General features: G+C 39.4%; 1 protein-coding gene across 1 annotated transcript in view; it reads left to right on the top strand.

The window, feature by feature from the left end:
- Positions 1–17,552: 17,552 nt before the first annotated feature.
- RYR2 (ryanodine receptor 2) overlaps positions 17,553–19,489 on the top strand; it is a gene marked incomplete at both ends in the record, with an annotated part of 387,777 nt that continues 385,840 nt past the window's right edge. Inside the window, one exon of the mRNA XM_080615870.1 lies at positions 17,553–17,600. Coding sequence (XP_080471996.1) covers positions 17,553–17,600 — 48 coding nt within the window. The remainder of the gene's footprint in view (positions 17,601–19,489) is intronic.

The raw sequence follows: 19,489 nt of genomic DNA, 5'->3' as shown, positions 1-19,489 counted from the left end.
CCTACCATGGAGACAAATGCGATTAGTTTAAGCTGCAGAATAACTTGCTAAAAAACAATGAGAATGAACCAAAAATAGTGTATTTTGGAGCACATGACAAAGACAGTCATTTCACACACCTTCTCCCCCAGCAGTAGGAAAGGGAGACAGGTACAAAAAGGCTGAAGTAACTAACCTTGGGCCATGTGCAGGTCACTGACATTTGAACTTGTTCATGCCTAAATGTTACTCTATTAGGGTCCTATCAGCATATGTCAGAAAGGGTCCATCAACATTACATACTGTATAGGAAGGAACAAAAATCTTGGAGGGGGTAGGAGTTAAAATGACAGAGCCAGCTCTAATGGGATTTTTGACCCAGACAGTGGAGGAAATGTGGGTCCTGCAAGAGGCCTCCTTCCCCAAGCCAGCATTTGGAGAAGAGTGGTTTTACAGCAAGCAAGGTTACCCCAGACGTACACTGCTCTTTGGGAGCTGTGTGCATTAGCAAAGAAGGGTAAGTGCGGGCACCTTCCTTTGATGCTCCCAGACCCTACTGAAGCACCTGGCCTCTGTAATAGCATGAGAGGGAGCATGACATTTTGGCCTCCCAGCTGGCCATGTAAGGCAAAAGCCAGAGAGTGCTTCCTGAAGATCCATGTTGTTCACACACGTTTCAGCTGAACGTAAAACTCCGCCACTGCGTGAGGTGAGCCTGCCAGGGAGAGTGCACTCTGCTTTTTGCTTCAAATGGCAAAAAGGCTGCCTTGCTTGTCGCGTAAGTGCCTGCTATTCTGCGCACAAGAGTAGTCACATTGCGTAAGTTCAGGCACCTAATTTAGGAACAGGGCTCTGCTGAGTTCCCTGTATGGGAAATACTTCCTAGGAGAGAGATTCAGGGCAGCAGCTCAACTGGTTTTCCATTCAGCATAATAAGAGTGACACACTAAAAGCTCTAAGCAAGTAATTGTTATAAAATGTGTACGCAACATTAACTGGTCTGGTAAATGGCTATATTTGCCCTTTTACACACAGCTGTACCGTCTGTGTTCCTTTACAGCTTCTTCACCCTGTCTGGAATCTTCTAGCGGCATACGGAATGGAAAATTAAAACTTCTGATTTATGCATTCCTGCTTTGCCACTTTTGGCCACAGTAGAATACTTACGAATGTGAGATGACAACAAATCCTTAGTCATGCAAGTAACTGTGATGGTTATGTCTGGGAGCACAGGGAATGGATAATTTGTCATTCTAATAGTTTCTATTGCTGGAAAAGACTATGTGGTTTTGTAGTAGAGAAGTAAATAGAGAAGCACTCTCACTCCCCCAAGGCTGCAAAGACCAGATAAAAACTGAGCTGCTGCAAAACAAGTTTACATGAACATTGCCAGCAAGACGGATCCACTAGGAGTTAGCAATATAGCAAGTGCAGTAAGAACAGACAAAACTGTGTGCATGCACAGTCTTGGTAATAACACACGTCCCTTTCCCTAAACTCGGACTTGGGGGGGGGGGGAGGGGGAGATGTGGGGCAGTTTTTCAACATTTTCTTTTTTTTTTTTTTTTCACCCAAAAGTTTTACCAAATGTTCCAAGTGTTCAAAATCTCTGCGGTATCTCCATTAGCTTGGGAGTTGTCCAGAAATGTCACAAGGCACTGCAGTCTTGATGATCAGCTTTGGAAAAAAGGCAGAGCAAGGCTTTCGTGGTTTTTAAGCTCACAAGAGACTATTTAAATCATCTGCTCTAATCTGTTCTGCAGGCTGCAGAACATCATTATCAGTTAATTCTGCGTAATTCCTTACCTTCTATTTAAATTACAGCATCTTTCTTAGAAAGCCGTGTAGGTCGTAGGATTAAAAACTCTGTCTTTAGCTGGTGCTGGATTTAGTTTCAGAAATACACAGCACCACAGACAGTATGATTCCTCTTATGTGCTTGCTGACGAAAACACAGCTGAAAAGCTCTGGCTGAACTTTTTCTTTCCCTGAATCCTGCATTTCAGTTCTGCAGTTTATTCTTTGTGGGTTATGCTCTGATAGTAGGCAGGACCAAGGTAAAGCACTAGGGGCATTAGGGGCATTTCTTTCTAGCTTTCTCAGAATCTGTTCAGGGTCACTGAGACCTCTGAATAATAAAGGTATAAGAGGAAGATAAAGCAGTTATAAGGAGACTTCACTTAAGCTTACTGGGAGGGAAAACTGAGTATGCTTAAGTTAAGTTCTGAGAACTAAAGTAATCAGATTTTTCTTTAAGAATTTAGATTTGAAGGGGCTTTCCACTATGCAATTATTTATCAGTAGTTGTAAAGGCAAAGATATGCCATAAAATCCCAGCAAATCTAAAGTCCAGTCTTGGTGTAGGCAGTGCTGTAATTGTGTTGTGCTTAGCAAATTTTGGAGGTTAGGCATCTTCAGTGTTGAAGCCTGTTTCTGTAGTGCTATATGTTTGAGCTGGCTAACAGTAAATCAGACACAAAGCCTTCACTTTGGCCAGTTATTTGTGGAAAAATAACCTTGTGAAAAATCGCTAGTTTGGTTCTACCTGTACTGTCAGAACAGAATAAAGTTGTAATATTCAGCTTTATTATCTTAAAAATATATTATTCACCTGTTCTATTTACTTCTCTATGGTACAATAGGTTTTCTGGCTTCCTATGATGTTTCTGATTTTCAGTGGGGGTTTTGCATGTTTGGCTGTTTTTTTAATGCAGAAAATGAGAGGCTAAAAGTGCTGAACATTCTGCCTGGAAACCTTGGCATCCCTCTTCTCATGTATTTCCCAAGCTTTCCACAGGGGTATGATTTTACAACTGATCAGAATTCACTTTATGTGGTATTAAAGCAGTTGAGGAACATTAGTCTGAAGGCTAACTAGGGTGGGATTGAATATCAAATCTGGGTATAAAGCCACCTTCTAAATTTTAGAGAACCATAGGTAATGATTCTGTATATGGCAAGTTATTATTTCTAATCAAAATGATAACCAGTATGGTTTTGAAACCAGTCACCAAAAATGCTTGTTTAACTAGAAGCAATTCTTGCTATAAGCAAAGTATAATAATGGATATTTCAGCATGTATACATCTGTACAGCTGACAATTGAGAAAGAAAATTAAAGATGGTGAAAGCTAAAAATCAGCAGGCTTTGCAGCTAGAATTTAAACTGGAATAATGAATAAGGATTTATATTGAGTGGGAGAACAAACCAGGCAATCTGAAACAGTAATTGGTATAAAAATACTAAAGAGATATAAGCAAAAGTTCTATACAGATATATGAACTTTCAGAGTGACATTCCTAGGAGGTATATTTTGAAAGTGAAATGGTACACTTTGATAGTCCTATTACCTAGATAGAATCACTAAGGTATTATGGGGCTATTAAAAAGTCCAACAAGGAAAGAAACAGGACAGTCAAACATCTTAATCACAACAGTCATTTAAATAGACTTAGACTTTAATTCCCTTTAGACTATTAATTGCATATCCACCTGATATCCAGTTCTGAAATTAGGCCTTTGTGTTCCTGATAAACTGGTTATTTAAATACTGAGTAATATTACTGAAGGAACTAGGACTGCTTTGCATCCACTGGTTTCTTCTAACTTGATTCAATTTTATTCCATTAACGTGAAAATAAAGAGTACATCTAGAGATGAAAATTTTCTCTTTGTCCGTATTCATTCTTTCTCAGACTGGAAACAAAAGACTAAAACCTGTTGTCATTCACCTGATTCTGGGGAGCTCTTATAAAGGAAGGATCTTGTTTTTGGTGTGCTGCTTTGCTGCAGATGGCTGCAGAGCTCCCTCTGAGCCCTGCCCTGGTGGGGCTGCAGGCACAGCTGGTGCTCTCAGGGGTGGTATAGAATTAATGTGGCTTTTTTACATGGCTTAAACTTTATCACAAATTCAAGTGTTTGTGTAGGCATTGCTGTTACACAGGATGTACCTATCTGATTCCAGCATCTTCATAAAGATTACCAGAAACCTAACTATCATTAGTGTATTTCTATGATTGGTTTAAACGCATCTTTCTGTTATAGGGTTGATGGGAAATAATGTATATTCTTTTAACAAAAGTTAGCAAATTGCATGTAAACATGAGAAAAAGAAGGTTCCTAATTAGGGCAAACAAAAGCAGCCATGGGCAAGGACATAATTTAGTGTGTTTCCAAGTCTGGATTTCTTAAAAACATTTAAGAAACCCATCATCTGTCATCTTCTCTACAGTGGATTCTGTTCTCTGCTAATTACCCAGGGGCAGTATTCGCATATTCAGAGATGTTTACTGAATTTCTTTTCTCTTCAAAGTTTTAGTTTGAAAACATAGATACAGCGTGAGAGGTTAACAGTTCCAGTATCTATGTTGTTTAGGAAAACAGGGTCAAGTTCCACTTGCTCGTATCGCTGGCTGTCCTTAACTTAGCACTGTTTCAAGATAGTGTTGAAATTTTTGGACTAAAAATATCCACTATAGCTGACAAGTAAATGGAATCAAACCTATAGGCTGTTTTATGTAACACTGAAAGGGAAAGAAAAGCCAACAGACCTTGAACAAGAAAGAAACTTCCCATCAGTTAGTATAGCAGACTTCTAGATTTCAGCTCTTAAGTTTTATGTTTACCACCACCCCTAAATACATGCATGAGTGTCTGGAGAACATTACCAGTCAGGAGGCACACAAATATACAAGCCTTCTGGTCACCTAAAGGAAATTTTACAGCTCTGCCTAGCCAGAGCTCTCTCTGAGGGAGGGCCAGAGCACAGCTCAGAGCTACATTTCAGCTGTAGTTTTTGGATCTGTGACTGGGCTGTGTAAACTCAAATGTCTTAAAATTGAAATGAAAATAAAATGGGAAATCCATTGGGGTAGGAAAGAAACATAATGTATTTGTTGAGCAGAAGCCAGAATGTACAGTGTAATGGTCCTTAAGACAAAACAGTAGTAACCATCTGTGTGATGAAACTTACTCCACAAGCAAAATGTGTGTTCGGATCTAAGCTGTTGTGGTTTCCTTGTTCTTTGATATTTCCTAACCTTCTTTTGTACGCTTCTATTTCTCTCGCTGTTTTGGTGTCCCTCTATCCCTGCTGTTCCTCAGTGGTTTGGTAGGTGGTGTAGGACTCAATGGTCAATCAAGATGCAGTGTTGTGCTTTCCTGTTGTCAAATACCTTTTGCTTCAAGGACTACTAAGCATCAAGCTCTACTGTCCCTTCTTGTGATGCAAACCATGAAAGTATCAGTTTATGGAGGCAAGGAACTTCCTCCTGACTTGGCTATTAAACATGACATAATTTCATTGCCTATATAAACTATTTTTTCAAAATTTGATCTTTGATCAAATAAGAGCTATTACTTACCTAACGCATACGTGTTTTGTTCTTTGCAGTGGTTTTCCCTAGGATATCACCTTAGGAGGTCTGTATTGCTTTCAAATGCTTTTGATGTCCTGGGCTCACGTATGATCCTGTGAAATGAATATTCTAGGAAGCATGGGCTGATGTAAAAGGAACAGTTTCTCACTCCAAGTGTGTGGCACACTCACTGCCTTAAATCAGTGCTTATATTTAAAAAATGTCAGAGCCATTCGGAGTTATTGCGTGTGCTATTCGTCCTACAAAGAGGAAGGGAGTTAATTCTCTCAAACTAAATAGGAAATATATTAGCCAGGAGCTAATCTCTGCTTATCTCTGATACAGTTGAATACTGCAGTATTGAGGGGAAATACTACATAAAACAGGAGAGGTTACTCAGAACTTGCAAGGCAGCACTGAAGTATCTGAATTAACTCTTCCAGAGAACAGTGTTTTCCTAAGAGCAAACCTTGGTGCATTAGATTTATCACTCAAAAGCTAAAGCATTTACACCTGTGCCTACTGTTATTAAATATGACCATGTGAGAGTATTGATATGTTGCTTTCAATTGGCACTGATGTGTAAGAACTTAAGCATAAGGCAGAAATATGAAGTGATTTCTTAGAGTGTTTTCTTACATCTGGTTTCTTACAATGATTTTCTTGTTACAAGACTTTTTCTCCTCTCTGGCCAACTAAGGAATTGAGACACCATGATGGCTGACACTAAGAGGATTTATTATTTATATTCCAAGCCATTGATTTACTCTAGAAACTGTAAGTTCAACAGCAAATCATAACTCATAACAAAAACTGTACTGCAAAATCTTTAGTAATAATATCCTGAACTATGCATGCTTAAAAGGATTTTTTTTAGCATTCTAAGAAGAACTAATAGCAAGAAACTAATAAAGCAAAATCATTTCAGGTTGATAACCAGTTTTAAAAATCTGCAAGACATACAGTTTCTGTGCCATGAAGTAATATCCCAAAGGAAGTTGATGGATACAAATATATCTCAGCAAAATAGTAAGGAAGCTGCAACTGGTGGTGACTGAAAATCTTCATTATCTCTAGATCTAATCTTTATTATGTCAAGATCCTGTGGAACTGAGAACAAATTGAGGGTAAATCCAATTGGATTTTAAACTAGCGGCTTTTGTACTCTACAAGGCAAATCTGATAATCTAAGAAAACTGAGAAAAATAGGCTCTTTGTACTTTGAAAAATGCAATTGTTGACTGTTGCAAGGTTTAAGGAAATGACACGGTTACCTCTGTTTGTGCCAAAATCTTTCCTCTAGTACAATTCCAGTGATCTGCTTGCTTTTGCCATGTCTGAGTAAGGCAGGCTTTTTTTTTATTTTATTTTTTAATAATGAAGAAGCAGAATGTGTAAAATATTCCATGGTGGAAAAACAAATCGAAAGATGTGATTGACTGATCTTTCTAAATTAAACATGATGAGTAAATCCGTTTACTTTTCCCCTGTCATTGATTCTTTGGGCCTACAAACATGAAAGGGAAGACACAGATGAGGTGGCTGGACAGTTACCATCTGATCCTGACAGATATCCTGTCCAAGTTCCACCAAGGAGAGACTGAAGGGTGTTATCATTCCCCTAAATTAAGCTAAATCCATGATACCAAATGGAATATACCGCAGTTGGGTTTCACCATCACCTCCTATCTCATGTGTCCATTTTCTTTCCTACTCTCCTCTTGGAGGTCTTCTTCTGACCTTTGTGTGTGTATGTTTTCCTAGGAGGTGTGACTTAGCTGATTAAGGCTGCGGCATGTCTTGTTTCACTGCTATGAACCCATGACTAAAAGGGCAGCTAAAAGCAGCACTGTAATCACCAGATACTGCTAGGAGTTTGCCAGGTTTTGGAGTGGTTGATAAAACCATGTGCTGCTGGGACTGTCTTTTTCAAGGTGCAAGTGAATTGAAAGTAAGAGAGGCACCAGAATAGAAGCCCTTTTTGTTTCTGATTTTTGTTCTTTTCTCCCCTTTGCTGTGTGGGCTTAGTTTGCATTACAGAAGTAATACTGATTTCAACTAACTATAGCTTTCTGTTGCAAAGGGACACTTATATACCCTGTTTAACATAAAGTAGAAGGGGCTTTCCATTATACCATACTAAGGATGGTAGGAAAGGCAATGGGAAATGGAAATGTTTTACTGTTCTGCTTAGTGTATTTTTTCCTTTTCTTTTCTTTTCTTTTCTTTTCTTTTCTTTTCTTTTCTTTTCTTTTTTTCTTTTCTTTTCTCTTTTCTTTCTCTTTTTATTTTTCTTTTCTTATATTTTTCTTTTTCTTTTCTTATCTTTTTCTTTTATTTTCTTTTTTTTTCTTCTTTTTTACTAGTTATTTAAGAAAAAAGTCAAAACATTTTCATTTTCCTTTGCACTATAAAACCACATGGACGTTTTGAAACTCTTAATCCTGGTGTTATACACTGTCATACTCAAATAAACATTCCTGACTTACTTTCTCTACCACTTCCCTGGTCATTTGACAGAAAAATTCTCTTGAGCATTTGGGGAATGACCCAACCACTTGGTCCTCTGCCTGGTTGGTGTCCTATTCTGGACTCTTCATAACGGCTGCTCTTCGTAGTAAGTTCTAACATTGTACACCTGACTAGCAAGAACAGTTTTACTGAATATCAGTAAATGTTGCATTGTCACAGACAGAAGTCAAATGTGCTTATGATAACTCTCCCATCCCTAGTCAGAGACCACGATGTTCTCCATCTGCAGGAAGCTCCTTTAATATGCATTTTTTTAAGTGGAGCAGATGTCAAGCATGATTGAAAACTTTGCTCTCCACTATTTCAAGCATGGGCATAAGCATGCTAGGTAAAACTCAGGGATTCTGCTTCTAGTTTGGCAAAAATTAAAGCTGTGCGTCGTGCCATATGTGATAAAACAAATAAGCTCACCTCTGTGGGTAAAGCTAGTTTTCTGTGACACTTCAAGTGGACTAAATAGTACTTTTCAGCTGCACTTAGACTTGAAATGGGCAGAGCTCAGAGGGGGTGGTTATGCAAGTACTGCAAGGGAAAATAAATGCATGGAAATATTACTACAAATAGCTACCTCCTTGAAATTCAGTATATATTTAATTCGTAGGCTGATTGGTTGCTTCACCAGTAGTGAAGGATAATGAGCTTCAAGGACTGTGGGAACCTGCAGTTGAAGCAGAACTGAAATATCTTGCAAAAACATTAAAAGGACAATGGGGGATCACACTTGAGGGGGAGAAGAAGCGCAGAACTACCATGTGACTACTTGAATAAGAAAGTTTTATGTTGAGACTCATTAAAGGCCATCCTTTGTGCTTCTTCTCCTTGACTAGGACTAATGTGCCATTTGAATGTTTTATATTGCCTGTGAACAATTTTATATTATGAATGATGCTAGTAGAATCAAAGTGCAGGGGCTACTGCATGCAAAAGTCACAGTTCCCCTGTAGCCAAATGACATCGAAATACAGCTGAAGATCCCAACAACCAGACATTGCTTATACAAGCTGAGGCTGGGGGAGGATAAGCAATAAAAGTATCACTGCAGAGCATAGTTATCCCAGAGCTAGAATTACCTGATGTGGGCAAAAATTGTTAAACAGTTCACTCCCTTAAGGTCTTGCTTGGCTTTAACTAAAAATAAACTTATTCTCATCTGCCAGTAGAAAAGATCTGCTATGTGGCCTAAATGGGAGCTTGTCTTCTTGACCAGTAATAAGAGCACATTTCTGCAACAGGGGAAAAACAGTCTTAGTTCTGTCATTCTTACAGTCTAATTCAGAGCAACGATTGCAGTTGGTGCTGCCATATTTGCACTGACAGTTCCATCCTCAATTAATATATGCATGTATATGTATGATCTATCTATGTATAGATATGTAGTCTCATTATACTTACCCAGTGTGGTAAAACAGGTGAAGTATGTTAACATTATGCTTTAGGATCACTATGCAGGGACTGAAATGGATTAGCAAATTATGTGTTCTTGGTAGCAGGATAAGCAATGAATCACAAACAAATTGTTGCCTCCTGCTAAATCAGCACAAACCTGAATGTCCTCATTGTTAATTATTTATGAGCTTGTTCTAATAGTTTCCTGTAGCAGTCAGATTAAAATCTACTAATATTGTTCCAAAACATAAAATCCTTATTCTCTGCTGCTTTGTAGTGATACACATCTGAGTAATGTCGGTGTAAAATGTTATCATTCTGTTGTGGTAGAGCTTTACACACACTTTTTGCTAGTGTCAATAACTACACATGCTAAGAAACTACACATGCATGGAACCAAGCCTTTAAAATAAAGTTCAGTAAGCAAATTAAGTAGAGTTGTCAGAGAAATGAGCTTCAGTGCTAGAAATCCTGATGTATTGTTAAAAAAGCAAATGTTAATTGGACAATTAAAATCCCAATTTACGATACGCAGGAAAGCCTGGGGGGGTCCGCTTTAATGTAGAGCTGAGTGTTTCAAGGGAAACCATGCCTACCTTGCAGTGCAAGGTGAAAATTTACATATATAGGGTTTGTAAATATACAGATACTTACCAACCTCTGATTTCTAAGTAAGTGGGTGATACTGCAATGCAGCTTCCCTTCCTTGTTTAGGAATGAGTTGGCCTGTTAGAAATGTTGAAGCTGGATGGTGCCTCAGTCTTCCTGTGGTTTGAGAACAATTGCTTTGCTCAGACAGAAACATTCTGCCCTGAGTTGGCCTCTTCACACTGTGATTACTAGGACATTAGCCCTACTGAATTAGCGTAATCAAACCTCCAAAGCTATTGAAATGACCTTGGTAACCTCAAAGAGAAGATGGTCTTTTCAACAGTTATATGATAAATTTTTTATGTGATTATTTTCCTGTATCATAAGGCATAAAATGCAGTGAGAGTTAACAGGATGCATGATTTCTATTAATTAGAAAAAGAGCTGTGCACTCAAACGAGTGAAAAGAAAGATAGTGCAATATTGTGCTTGTTTTTAAATATCAAATAAAAGCAAAGATAAAAATGGGAAGTACCTGATACTCTAGCTGATATTCATTTGCTGTTTCAGTGATCATAAAATTAGTCTCTGCTGCCAGATGAACCTGGCAAGCAAGAACACCTTAGTTAAGAATATTGGATGATGCAAAGAGAAAACAGTTAATCTTGTCTGCACTGTTCACTCTGTGAAATGCCCCTGTATGTCAGAAGAATGGATCAGAATTTAAGAACTGTTTTTAAGATCTCATATTCTGGGAATAGACACATCTAAGTTCTCAGTGACGGTACAAAACAATCCAATTAAGAGGTGAAAAATATTTTTTTAAACAATGAATGATTAGTGTATTGTTGGACCTAACAATAGTCATTGGATTTTAAGCAAGATCACAATAGGATTTTGTACATAATAGGAGTACCCATCGTTATTACAAATCAAGTATAACAGAGATTTTGAAAGAGATACTCAACCAAGATCAAATATTTATGACTGGAAAGGAGGGGAGAACTAGATGATAGATAGTTCCTGTTTGCGTCAGTTCTTTGCTTGCCACAGAAGGTAACCAGATACTAGACTTCACAGATTTTAGGTCCAGTTTTTAGCACAGCACTGTATGTGTATTTAAAATAATAACAGAAAACCCTGAATCCTTCTTCTCCAGAATTCAGAGTATTATGGTCTATAGATTTTGATTCAGATGTGTTTCAGTATTCTTCCTGGTTTTGTTCAGTAAGCAGTCACAAAAAGATGCAGTTTCTAGTTTCTATAGGTGTTTCGTTAGAGCTATGGGATTAGATACTAAGTAAGTGCCTAAACAAAATATTTATTTAATATAGTTTCCTCACAGAGCTTCAGAAAACAGTTTTCTTAATTAATTTATGGAAGTAGCTGAACCATAGTAAATATAAATCTTGTGCTCAAGAAGAATGTCTTAAGTACTGTTAATGTCTTGCTTTATTCTTAGTGTGGTGTAACACTCCAATTAAGGAATTCTGCTACTCCTTTATAATAAGTATTGTTTTTCAGTAACAATCGTGTTAATGAATATTTTCTTAAGATCATATTTGTGAAATGAGCAACTGAATGTTGGTTATGTACTATGTATCACTGTCCAGATACTGTATCTACAACAGTTAAGTGCTTGTTGTGACTGGAATTTAATCTCAGTGGTTTTGGTTCTGTTACCGCCATGGAGCTTTCACTTCTTAATGGCTACAAAGACTAATCTTGAGTTAAGAGCCAAACAGTTTTGACTCTGCATTACTGCAGTGGTGTTTAGATTAGCGGCTTTTAATGTCAAGAAAAAATTATAGCTCATGCCTGCCTTTCCAAGCAGAGCAGCTCATCTAGAGGACATCAGAATGACTTAGAGGAAGTCTGGAATTAACTCCTCATAATTACAAAGAAAAACAAATCCTTTACCCTGTGTCATTATCCTGTATTTAAGAAATGAATTATTAAACTGTAAAACCTGGGGAGCCCATAGTTTTGCTGGCCTGTGAAATAATGGTAGGAAAAAGTAGCCTCATTACAAATTTCTCCTATGAGTATGTAGGGAACATCTATTTTTTCCCCTGGTTATCTGCACTGGCATGTGCACAAGGTTATTTGTGCTTATGTACAGCATTTAATGCTTGTCCTTCTGAATATATCACTCAGTGAGAGAGCAGAAACAATACTCTGTCACTTACATGAGACCACAGACATCACAAAAAAGCTAGTGAGAAGTATTTTAAGCTAAAAAAGTGCATAGCTCTCAAAACTGTGTCTTGATTATTCGCCTAACAATTATGAATAACAAATATATTAGTAAACCACCATGCACACAATTTTTTACCCCCAAAAAGCTAAATTAATCAATTCACAGTGAACAGTTTGCCTAGTAACAATTATAACCCTGTATTTGTGCTGTCATAATCACTTAAATGAGATATTTGCATTATGACTATCTATGGGTCCAAGTTGTGGTGTTTTGTGTCTTGTGTGAATATTCAAGTCTTCAGACTTCATGTTATGGTACACTTGAAAGACTGTACTAGAAATGGCAGATGAAAGGTAAAAATTAGGATATTAATGTACTAGTATTGTAGTTCACAAGTTTAATATTTACAATTTAAACACCTTGGAAGTGCCATCCTTTCCCTCCTCCACTTCCTCCTTTTTCTTTTCTTTTATTCTGGCAGCTTTTTCAGGCCAGTACATGATCACCTCACGTAAGATTTATGAGAAAAATACTTTTCAACTGCTGGTATAAAGAATTTTCAATTGGAGAATTATCAGTCCAACTGAGTTTTGTGATGACTACCAGTTTCTTTTCTCGCTAATTTATAATTATTTTAAACAATGTAAATATTTTCCTGTGGAAGCAATATTGTTTTTGTTTTCTCTGAAGACACTAGAATTATTGGTTACTTCTCCAGAAACTGCCAAGGACTTTCACCTTTGGTATCTAGTATCTGATTCATATCTGTAAATGTAGAGTTCAACTTCTCCTAGAAGAAACTTCATGCTGTTCCCTGTGTTTGTGCTGCCTACCCTCATCCTTCTTCCCCTTGCATGCAATTGGCTATCTCAGCAGCCATGAAAGAACCTGTTCTTTATCTCCTCAGAACAAAATGCAAGTCTGCTGTACCACTGAAATTTTAATTTTTGTAAATGAAAGCATGACAAAAATGCCTTCTCAATTATTTGCATTCCCTGAATTACAGCATAGCACTGTGGCCACTAAAATTTCTCTCAGAAAACTGCTTGTTTCTTTAGAAACATGACTAGAGTTGTTAAGTATCACGCAACTGGACTTCACAGCAGAAACCGACATTGTAGGGATGGGGATGAAATTTTCCTGGTTTTGTAATGTTATGTAGGTCTTCCCTGGAAAACTATACAGCAGGTTGCGGGATATTAATAAGAAGGAGGGATTACCTCTTTGTTCCAGTGAGCTGCTTAGGTCCTCAGATATTAACTCATTCAGAATAAATCAGCAACACCAAATATTTAGATGCTTACTTGAAAAGGTTTCAGAACACCTTGAAAAACTCATTATCACCAACTACTTGCGACTCTGTTAACATAATTTATTAATAACATTAGAATTACCTTCTTATTGCTTCCTTATAATCAGCTAAACACAGATGAAATTACACTTGCAAGGACAAGCTGAAGAAAGCACTAACACATCTCCATTTGACAACAAAAGCGAGAGAGCTGGATATATCTCTATATGTATATCATAACTATATAGTACTAGTATACAGTTACATTATGACATAACCTTTACAAAACCTAGGAAACCAGGGAATTCTGTTTTTAGGATGGTATTTCATGTGCTTTTTTTAATGTATACCAACAATATTTAGAAACATAATATATTAATGCCCCTAATCAGACCAAAAGGAAAGAAAAAAGAAAAGTAAATGCCTTCAAAATGTGTTTTCTTCTGGGTTTTTGCCACCCAATAGCTTTCAGTGAAGTTATCAGAAACTACATTAGAAAAAGATTAATAGAACAATAAAGACTCCAAGGAGACAGAAACATGAAAACATAAGCAAACTATTAATCCCCCAAATCTAAACCACAAGATACATAGCTCCTTGTTAATGTTAATAATCCCACACACAATAATGAAAAGAGAAATTAAAAGCTTTGAGCTTTGCCAGTAAGGATACTTCACATAGTGACAGTTTCTTGTCTAGGGTGAGAAAGGGTGAGAAGCGTACATTTCCAGACTTTGCCACATTCATGTTCCAGACTACACTTAGGCATGAGCTCAGTAGCTGCAGCTGACAACAGAAGGCAAAGTAACACAAAAGGTCTTAGAAAATGACTGTATATGTCCAAATACAAAATGTAATTTTTTTGGAAGACTTTTCCTGTAACTAAGTAAGATAAAATGGGCTTGCCTTTGCTTTGCTTCAAAACAAAGTTCTAATAAAAAGAAAATCTTCACTGTCTGAATTTTATTCTAGCACTGTGTTTCTATGTAAATTCTTGTTTTCATGCTATACAGAGTATAGAGCATATACTTAATAACAGACATGCAATTAACATTTATACTGTATTTTATGTGCTCAGGATAAGCACTAACGAATGAAAATGCAGTCTATTACTGAACTCTGGGTGATCATGATAAGCACATAACTACGTGGTCTTAGGTATAATAATGCTTTCTTAAGCTCTGCTAATCTGCAATAAAATCTCATTTGAAATTCAGTGTGGAATTGGGTCTACTAATTTTACTGTTTTTTCTAAGTCACAGTTGGGGCCTAAACTAGCATAGATTTTACACTGTTTTCATTTCATTGACCACAGTGGTGTTGATTTATGATGTACTGTAAGAGACGCAATCTCTCCAGTTTTACACCATTTGGAATAACATGTTTCCAAGATTGATATCTGGCTAAAAAAGTCTGACATGCTGTAAGAAAGAAAAGTGTGAGAAAGAAAGGATAGTATCTGCCTCATTTAATTCCAATTGCCATTATCTCATTGTCTGCTTCTAAGAAAAAAATAGTATGGTAGTATATTCCGGTAGATGAAAACAAAGAAACACCTGGGAGTTCCCTTCATGTTCCTGAATACTGACTGTTCACAATATTATTATTATTATTATTATTATTATTATTATTATAAAAGACAGCAAACATTATTTGGCTTACATAGGTTATTCCTTTGAGTGTATGCATACAAACATATCTATGCATCTTCTCCTAGCATCATAATTTTTCCTAATTCAGGTGAATAAAATTTATGAAATTCAAGTGCTAAAATTCTTATAATAGTTTCAAATCATGGTTAGGTCAGAATCCTGCTGGTGTCTTCCAGTGTTATTGTCACACTGATGTTGCTGTACTGCCTCTGAATCACACCAAGAAACTTACCTTTTTGTGGTAAAGATTGGTAAGGGTATATTATGGATCCTCAGTGCTGCTGCCTTGATAAACTAGGGTTGTGGGAGAAAGAAGCCCTTGCTCTCCAAACGCAAAATGCACTCAGTAGCTGTCACAGTGACAGTTAAAAATGTGCATGGAGATGGGCTGATTTCAAATGGGATTTTAAGAACATACCAAGAACAAAGCAACAAAAGGAACAGCACATGGTAAGCAGCAGATCACATAACATGGGAGAAAAAAGACACCAGAGTATTATCTGCTGTCTGAAAAATTGCATCATACAGTTCACTCATATTAGACATCAACAAATCTGCATGTTAGAGAAATATGAGTGAGCATGGAGAAGCTTCAGATGGAGTTTGCATCTTGCTAAACACCAAGGAGTGTAATTATGAGCCCCAAATCTGTAAGAAACCAGGTATCATCAGTTCCATGGTTTTTGGAATGTTTTTTTTTGGTTATGTCATAACATTGTACTGAAAACTGTACAAAATCTTTCAGCCACTGATGTTATAGTTGACTATTTATAGGCTTTTTTCTTTCTTTATAATGTCCTTGCCTTACACACAACAAGTAAAGCATCTAATCTACTATTCACCTTCAAAACATGATGGAAAGTATCCTGAATGTTCTATGATCTAACCAGACCTTGGTCCTGTAATTTCATGTGAATCATTGTGTTGGAACTTAGTTCTGAAAGTTGGGCAAAGTGCAATTATATTTGTTCAGAGCACCTTCATGAAACCTGATTTTTTAAAGTTATCCAGACTCAGAACTTTCCACATGATAGGGGTCTATCATGGGGTCTACTGAGAAATAATTTGGAGGAAGAGATCTTAAGAGGCTTGAATATTGGAAAAGTATGAAAAAAATTGTCTTTCCTATTTTATCAAACTTAGGAAAAAAGTATTTTCAGTCAGGAGGAAGTTTGAGAGGTAAAAATCTCTTGAAGTCAGCAGTAACCAAACCCAGGAAATTATAAAAGAATTGCTCAAGTTGTCATAACTCTGGAGTTCATCTGTAGAACCTCTGTATTAAATACCATACTTGGCTGCTCTTGCAATCTGTCAGAACAGGTTTTCTACTGCTGGAAGTGACGATAAAATTTCAGAAGTGTGTGATATTACTTTTTCATAATGTCCTTGAACAGTGTGAAGTTACAGATTATGGGTATGGCTTCTCAAGAAACACCATGTCTTCTGTTATGCTAGCCACACACTACCAAAATTATTGTGACTTCATTATGTTTATTGGTTTTCATTATGTTTACTGGTTCAAAACCCTTTTGCCATCACACATCCCTCACACATTTTACTGTGTCAAAGATCCAAAGCTAATTTTACTATCTTGTGAGATACTCTGTTGTCCTCACCTCATGACCATTGCATCACATTAAAGCAGCCTTTATGGGTTGCCAAACTTCTTTCTGCCTGAGGCCTAGCTTCCTCACTGCCAGAACTAATGTGTCCTTCATAAGGTATGCTCTGCAGGAATGCTCATGAGAGATGACCTGTTCCATGGCAACCCTCTGCTTTACCCCATGGTAAATGCATGTAGCTATCCTTCAAGTCTATTACATTTTAAAGCCTTTCATTCGTCCTGCATTAAGCTCACTCAGATGATGGTTAGAGGCCAACACCCGGTGTACCTTCCACCTCCTCATCAGTACTGTCGACTGCAGAAAAACTCGCACAAAGCCATTTAAACGCTCCCTCTCCTGAAGTACCTCTCAGTGCGGCACATCACGCCTAACTCCGGAGGGACAGACCTGCCCCGCAGCTCTCGGCGGAGCTCAGGCAGACCCAAGCCCCGAGCCTTGTGAGGTACGAATGACCCCGCCCCGGGCCGGGCCAACCCCTGAGGCGAGGCGAGGGTCTGAGGGAGCCCCTGAAGCGAGCCCTCCGCAGCGGCAGCGGCGGGCGGGCAGTCAGCAGCCTCTCCGCGTCGCAGCCAGCAAGGGGCGCTGGGCGGCGGGTTTGGCGTGCGGCAGGCGCCGGCTGCGGATCACCTGCAGCAGCGGGAGGACCGGGGAGCTCCGCCTCCCCCTCCTCCCCCGGTTAATCGCATCCCCCTCCTGCCGTGGCCGGCAGTGGCAGCGAGGCGGTTGGGCAGAGCTGTCAACCTGCTGCAGGCACACAGGCACTCGCGCCTCGCTCGCCCCAAGAGCCGGGCTGAGGCTGCCGGCTTCGTCGCCCTAGCACTTGCCCTGGCCCGGTGTGGCCGTGAGCCTCCTGCCGCCGCCTCCCCGCGAGGAGCGACCGCCGCCGCCCGCCCGAGCACCGACAGCAGCGCTCGGGAGAAGGAGAGAGAAGGAGAGCCATGACTGAGGGGGGTGAGGGCGAGGACGAGATCCAGTTCCTGAGAACTGTAAGCGCCGGGTTTGCGTCCCCCACCCCCAAGCTGGCATGGGGCAGGGAGCTGGGGCCGTGCGGGCGGGGGGCTGCGGGGGGCGACGCCCGGACCGTGCCTTGAGGGGGGCTGCGGAGCGGCGGGCACCGAGGGTCCGTGCTTAGGGGAGGGGGCTCCGGCCCGCACGGGCGTGGGTGTGCGGGGCAGCGGGAAGCAGCAGCGCTGTGCCCCTCCGCCCCAGGGGGCTCCTCAGGAGGGGCTCCGGAGCTCCGGCCCTTTTACTCTCCACCTGGCAGCGTGTGCCCCTGTACCCGCGAGCGGAGGGGCGATACGAACCGCTGGCTGTGCTGGCGATTCCTGGGTAAGCGGGGGGTGCTTCTGCGGGCGGTGGGGCGGTCCGGGTAGGGCGAGGTGTGGGCAGCAGGGATCCCGCCGTCTCCCGCAAGTGCGTCTCCGCGCTGCCTTCTCTTCCCTTCCCGCCCGCCGATGTGCTCGCGTACTGCGGTACTAACCAAGCAGCCCTCCCCAGCTTAAAAGCTGCAATCGCGCTCCTTGTGCAGAAATAGAATTGCCCGGGGGGAAAAAAAAAAAAAAAAAAAAAAAAAAAAAAAAAAAAAAAAAAAAAAAGACATCCCTTCTCCCACCCCATCCCCTGCCCGCCAAGGTTCCCGCTAACTTGCAGGCGTTCTCCTCGCTTAGCACACACTAATACGGGCGTTTTGGTGTGCGCATCATTTCTTTACTTCTGTTTCCTTCAGTACAAAACGTGTTAAGGCGCTAGAGCATTTCTTCCCCCAGTTTAATTAATACATCAAGGCTGCTGCATTTTATGCTTATCTAAATTATTTTTCTTCAAGCAATGCTTTTATTTACCTTCTGGGCCATCTCCCCAATGCTGTTTCTATGCACAATCCCAGCAAGTTTTGCAGATGGGCATATCTGAATGATGGTGTACACAGCCCTGTCACAGTTTAAGAAAAATTGCTGAGACATTTGATAAGTAGACCGAAACCTGCTGGGACTGTAGGGTAAAGCTTAGCTTACTTTTATATTTACTGTGGTTCAGAAAATGTTCATCATTAATGTCTTGTAAGAAAATACATTTAAAAAGGAGGGGAAAGCAAGCCACATAGTGTGTGCGCAGCATATTCATATGCTGTTTGCAGCATTGTGAATCCTGGATCTTGGTCATCTTACGTTTATTTCAATTAGAACTCATAAAGTAATAGATATGCATCCTATTATTTTTTTGTTCTTTTGAGAATTCTTAGGAAATCTGATTTTACAGGGAATACAGCTGTTATGCAACACTGTTATGAAGACTGTCAACTTTTTTTTCCTCTTAGTGTTATGTCACTTCTATTGTAACGTTGTCCTAACACCTAAAGACACCTAACAGAAAAATACTTACCTGGAAGATAATTGGTCATCTCAATTTATGAGAGTTTTATTATTAGTACTTCTCTCTAGTAAACCTTTTTTGGAATGACAGTCTTACTGCAGGTTTGGATGTTAAGCTTAGCTCATGGAAGGACTGTTATCTGAATACTTAATAGGGAAAGGAAACAGCGAGCATGCTAATACTGCTCAGCGCATATACAGTGATGTTGAACTACAGCACCTGACAGCAGCAGCATGTTACGTAAAGCAGCACTCCTGATAATGTGCGTCAGGCTTAATAGAGATTTGGCAAACTCAGCCTTGGACAATGATTAAAATAATTTTTAGAATGTTGTACTGGTGGTAAAATGACCTTGAACATGGTAAACTGAGGCATGGCAGAGGCGTTCTGTGTAAAAATAAATAAATAAATAAAAGCCTGACAAATGCCCTTTTCATGTGAAGTTTTGAATCTCTGATCTATAGTAGATGTAAGTAGTGATTTTTACTCCTCTTTTCCTTCCACT

This window comes from Psittacula echo, assembly GCF_963264785.1.
Source record: "Psittacula echo genome assembly, chromosome: 4".
Taxonomy (NCBI): domain Eukaryota; kingdom Metazoa; phylum Chordata; class Aves; order Psittaciformes; family Psittacidae; genus Psittacula; species Psittacula echo.
Note: the sequence above shows the minus strand (reverse complement) of the source record. Positions and strands in the feature narration are given on the sequence as shown.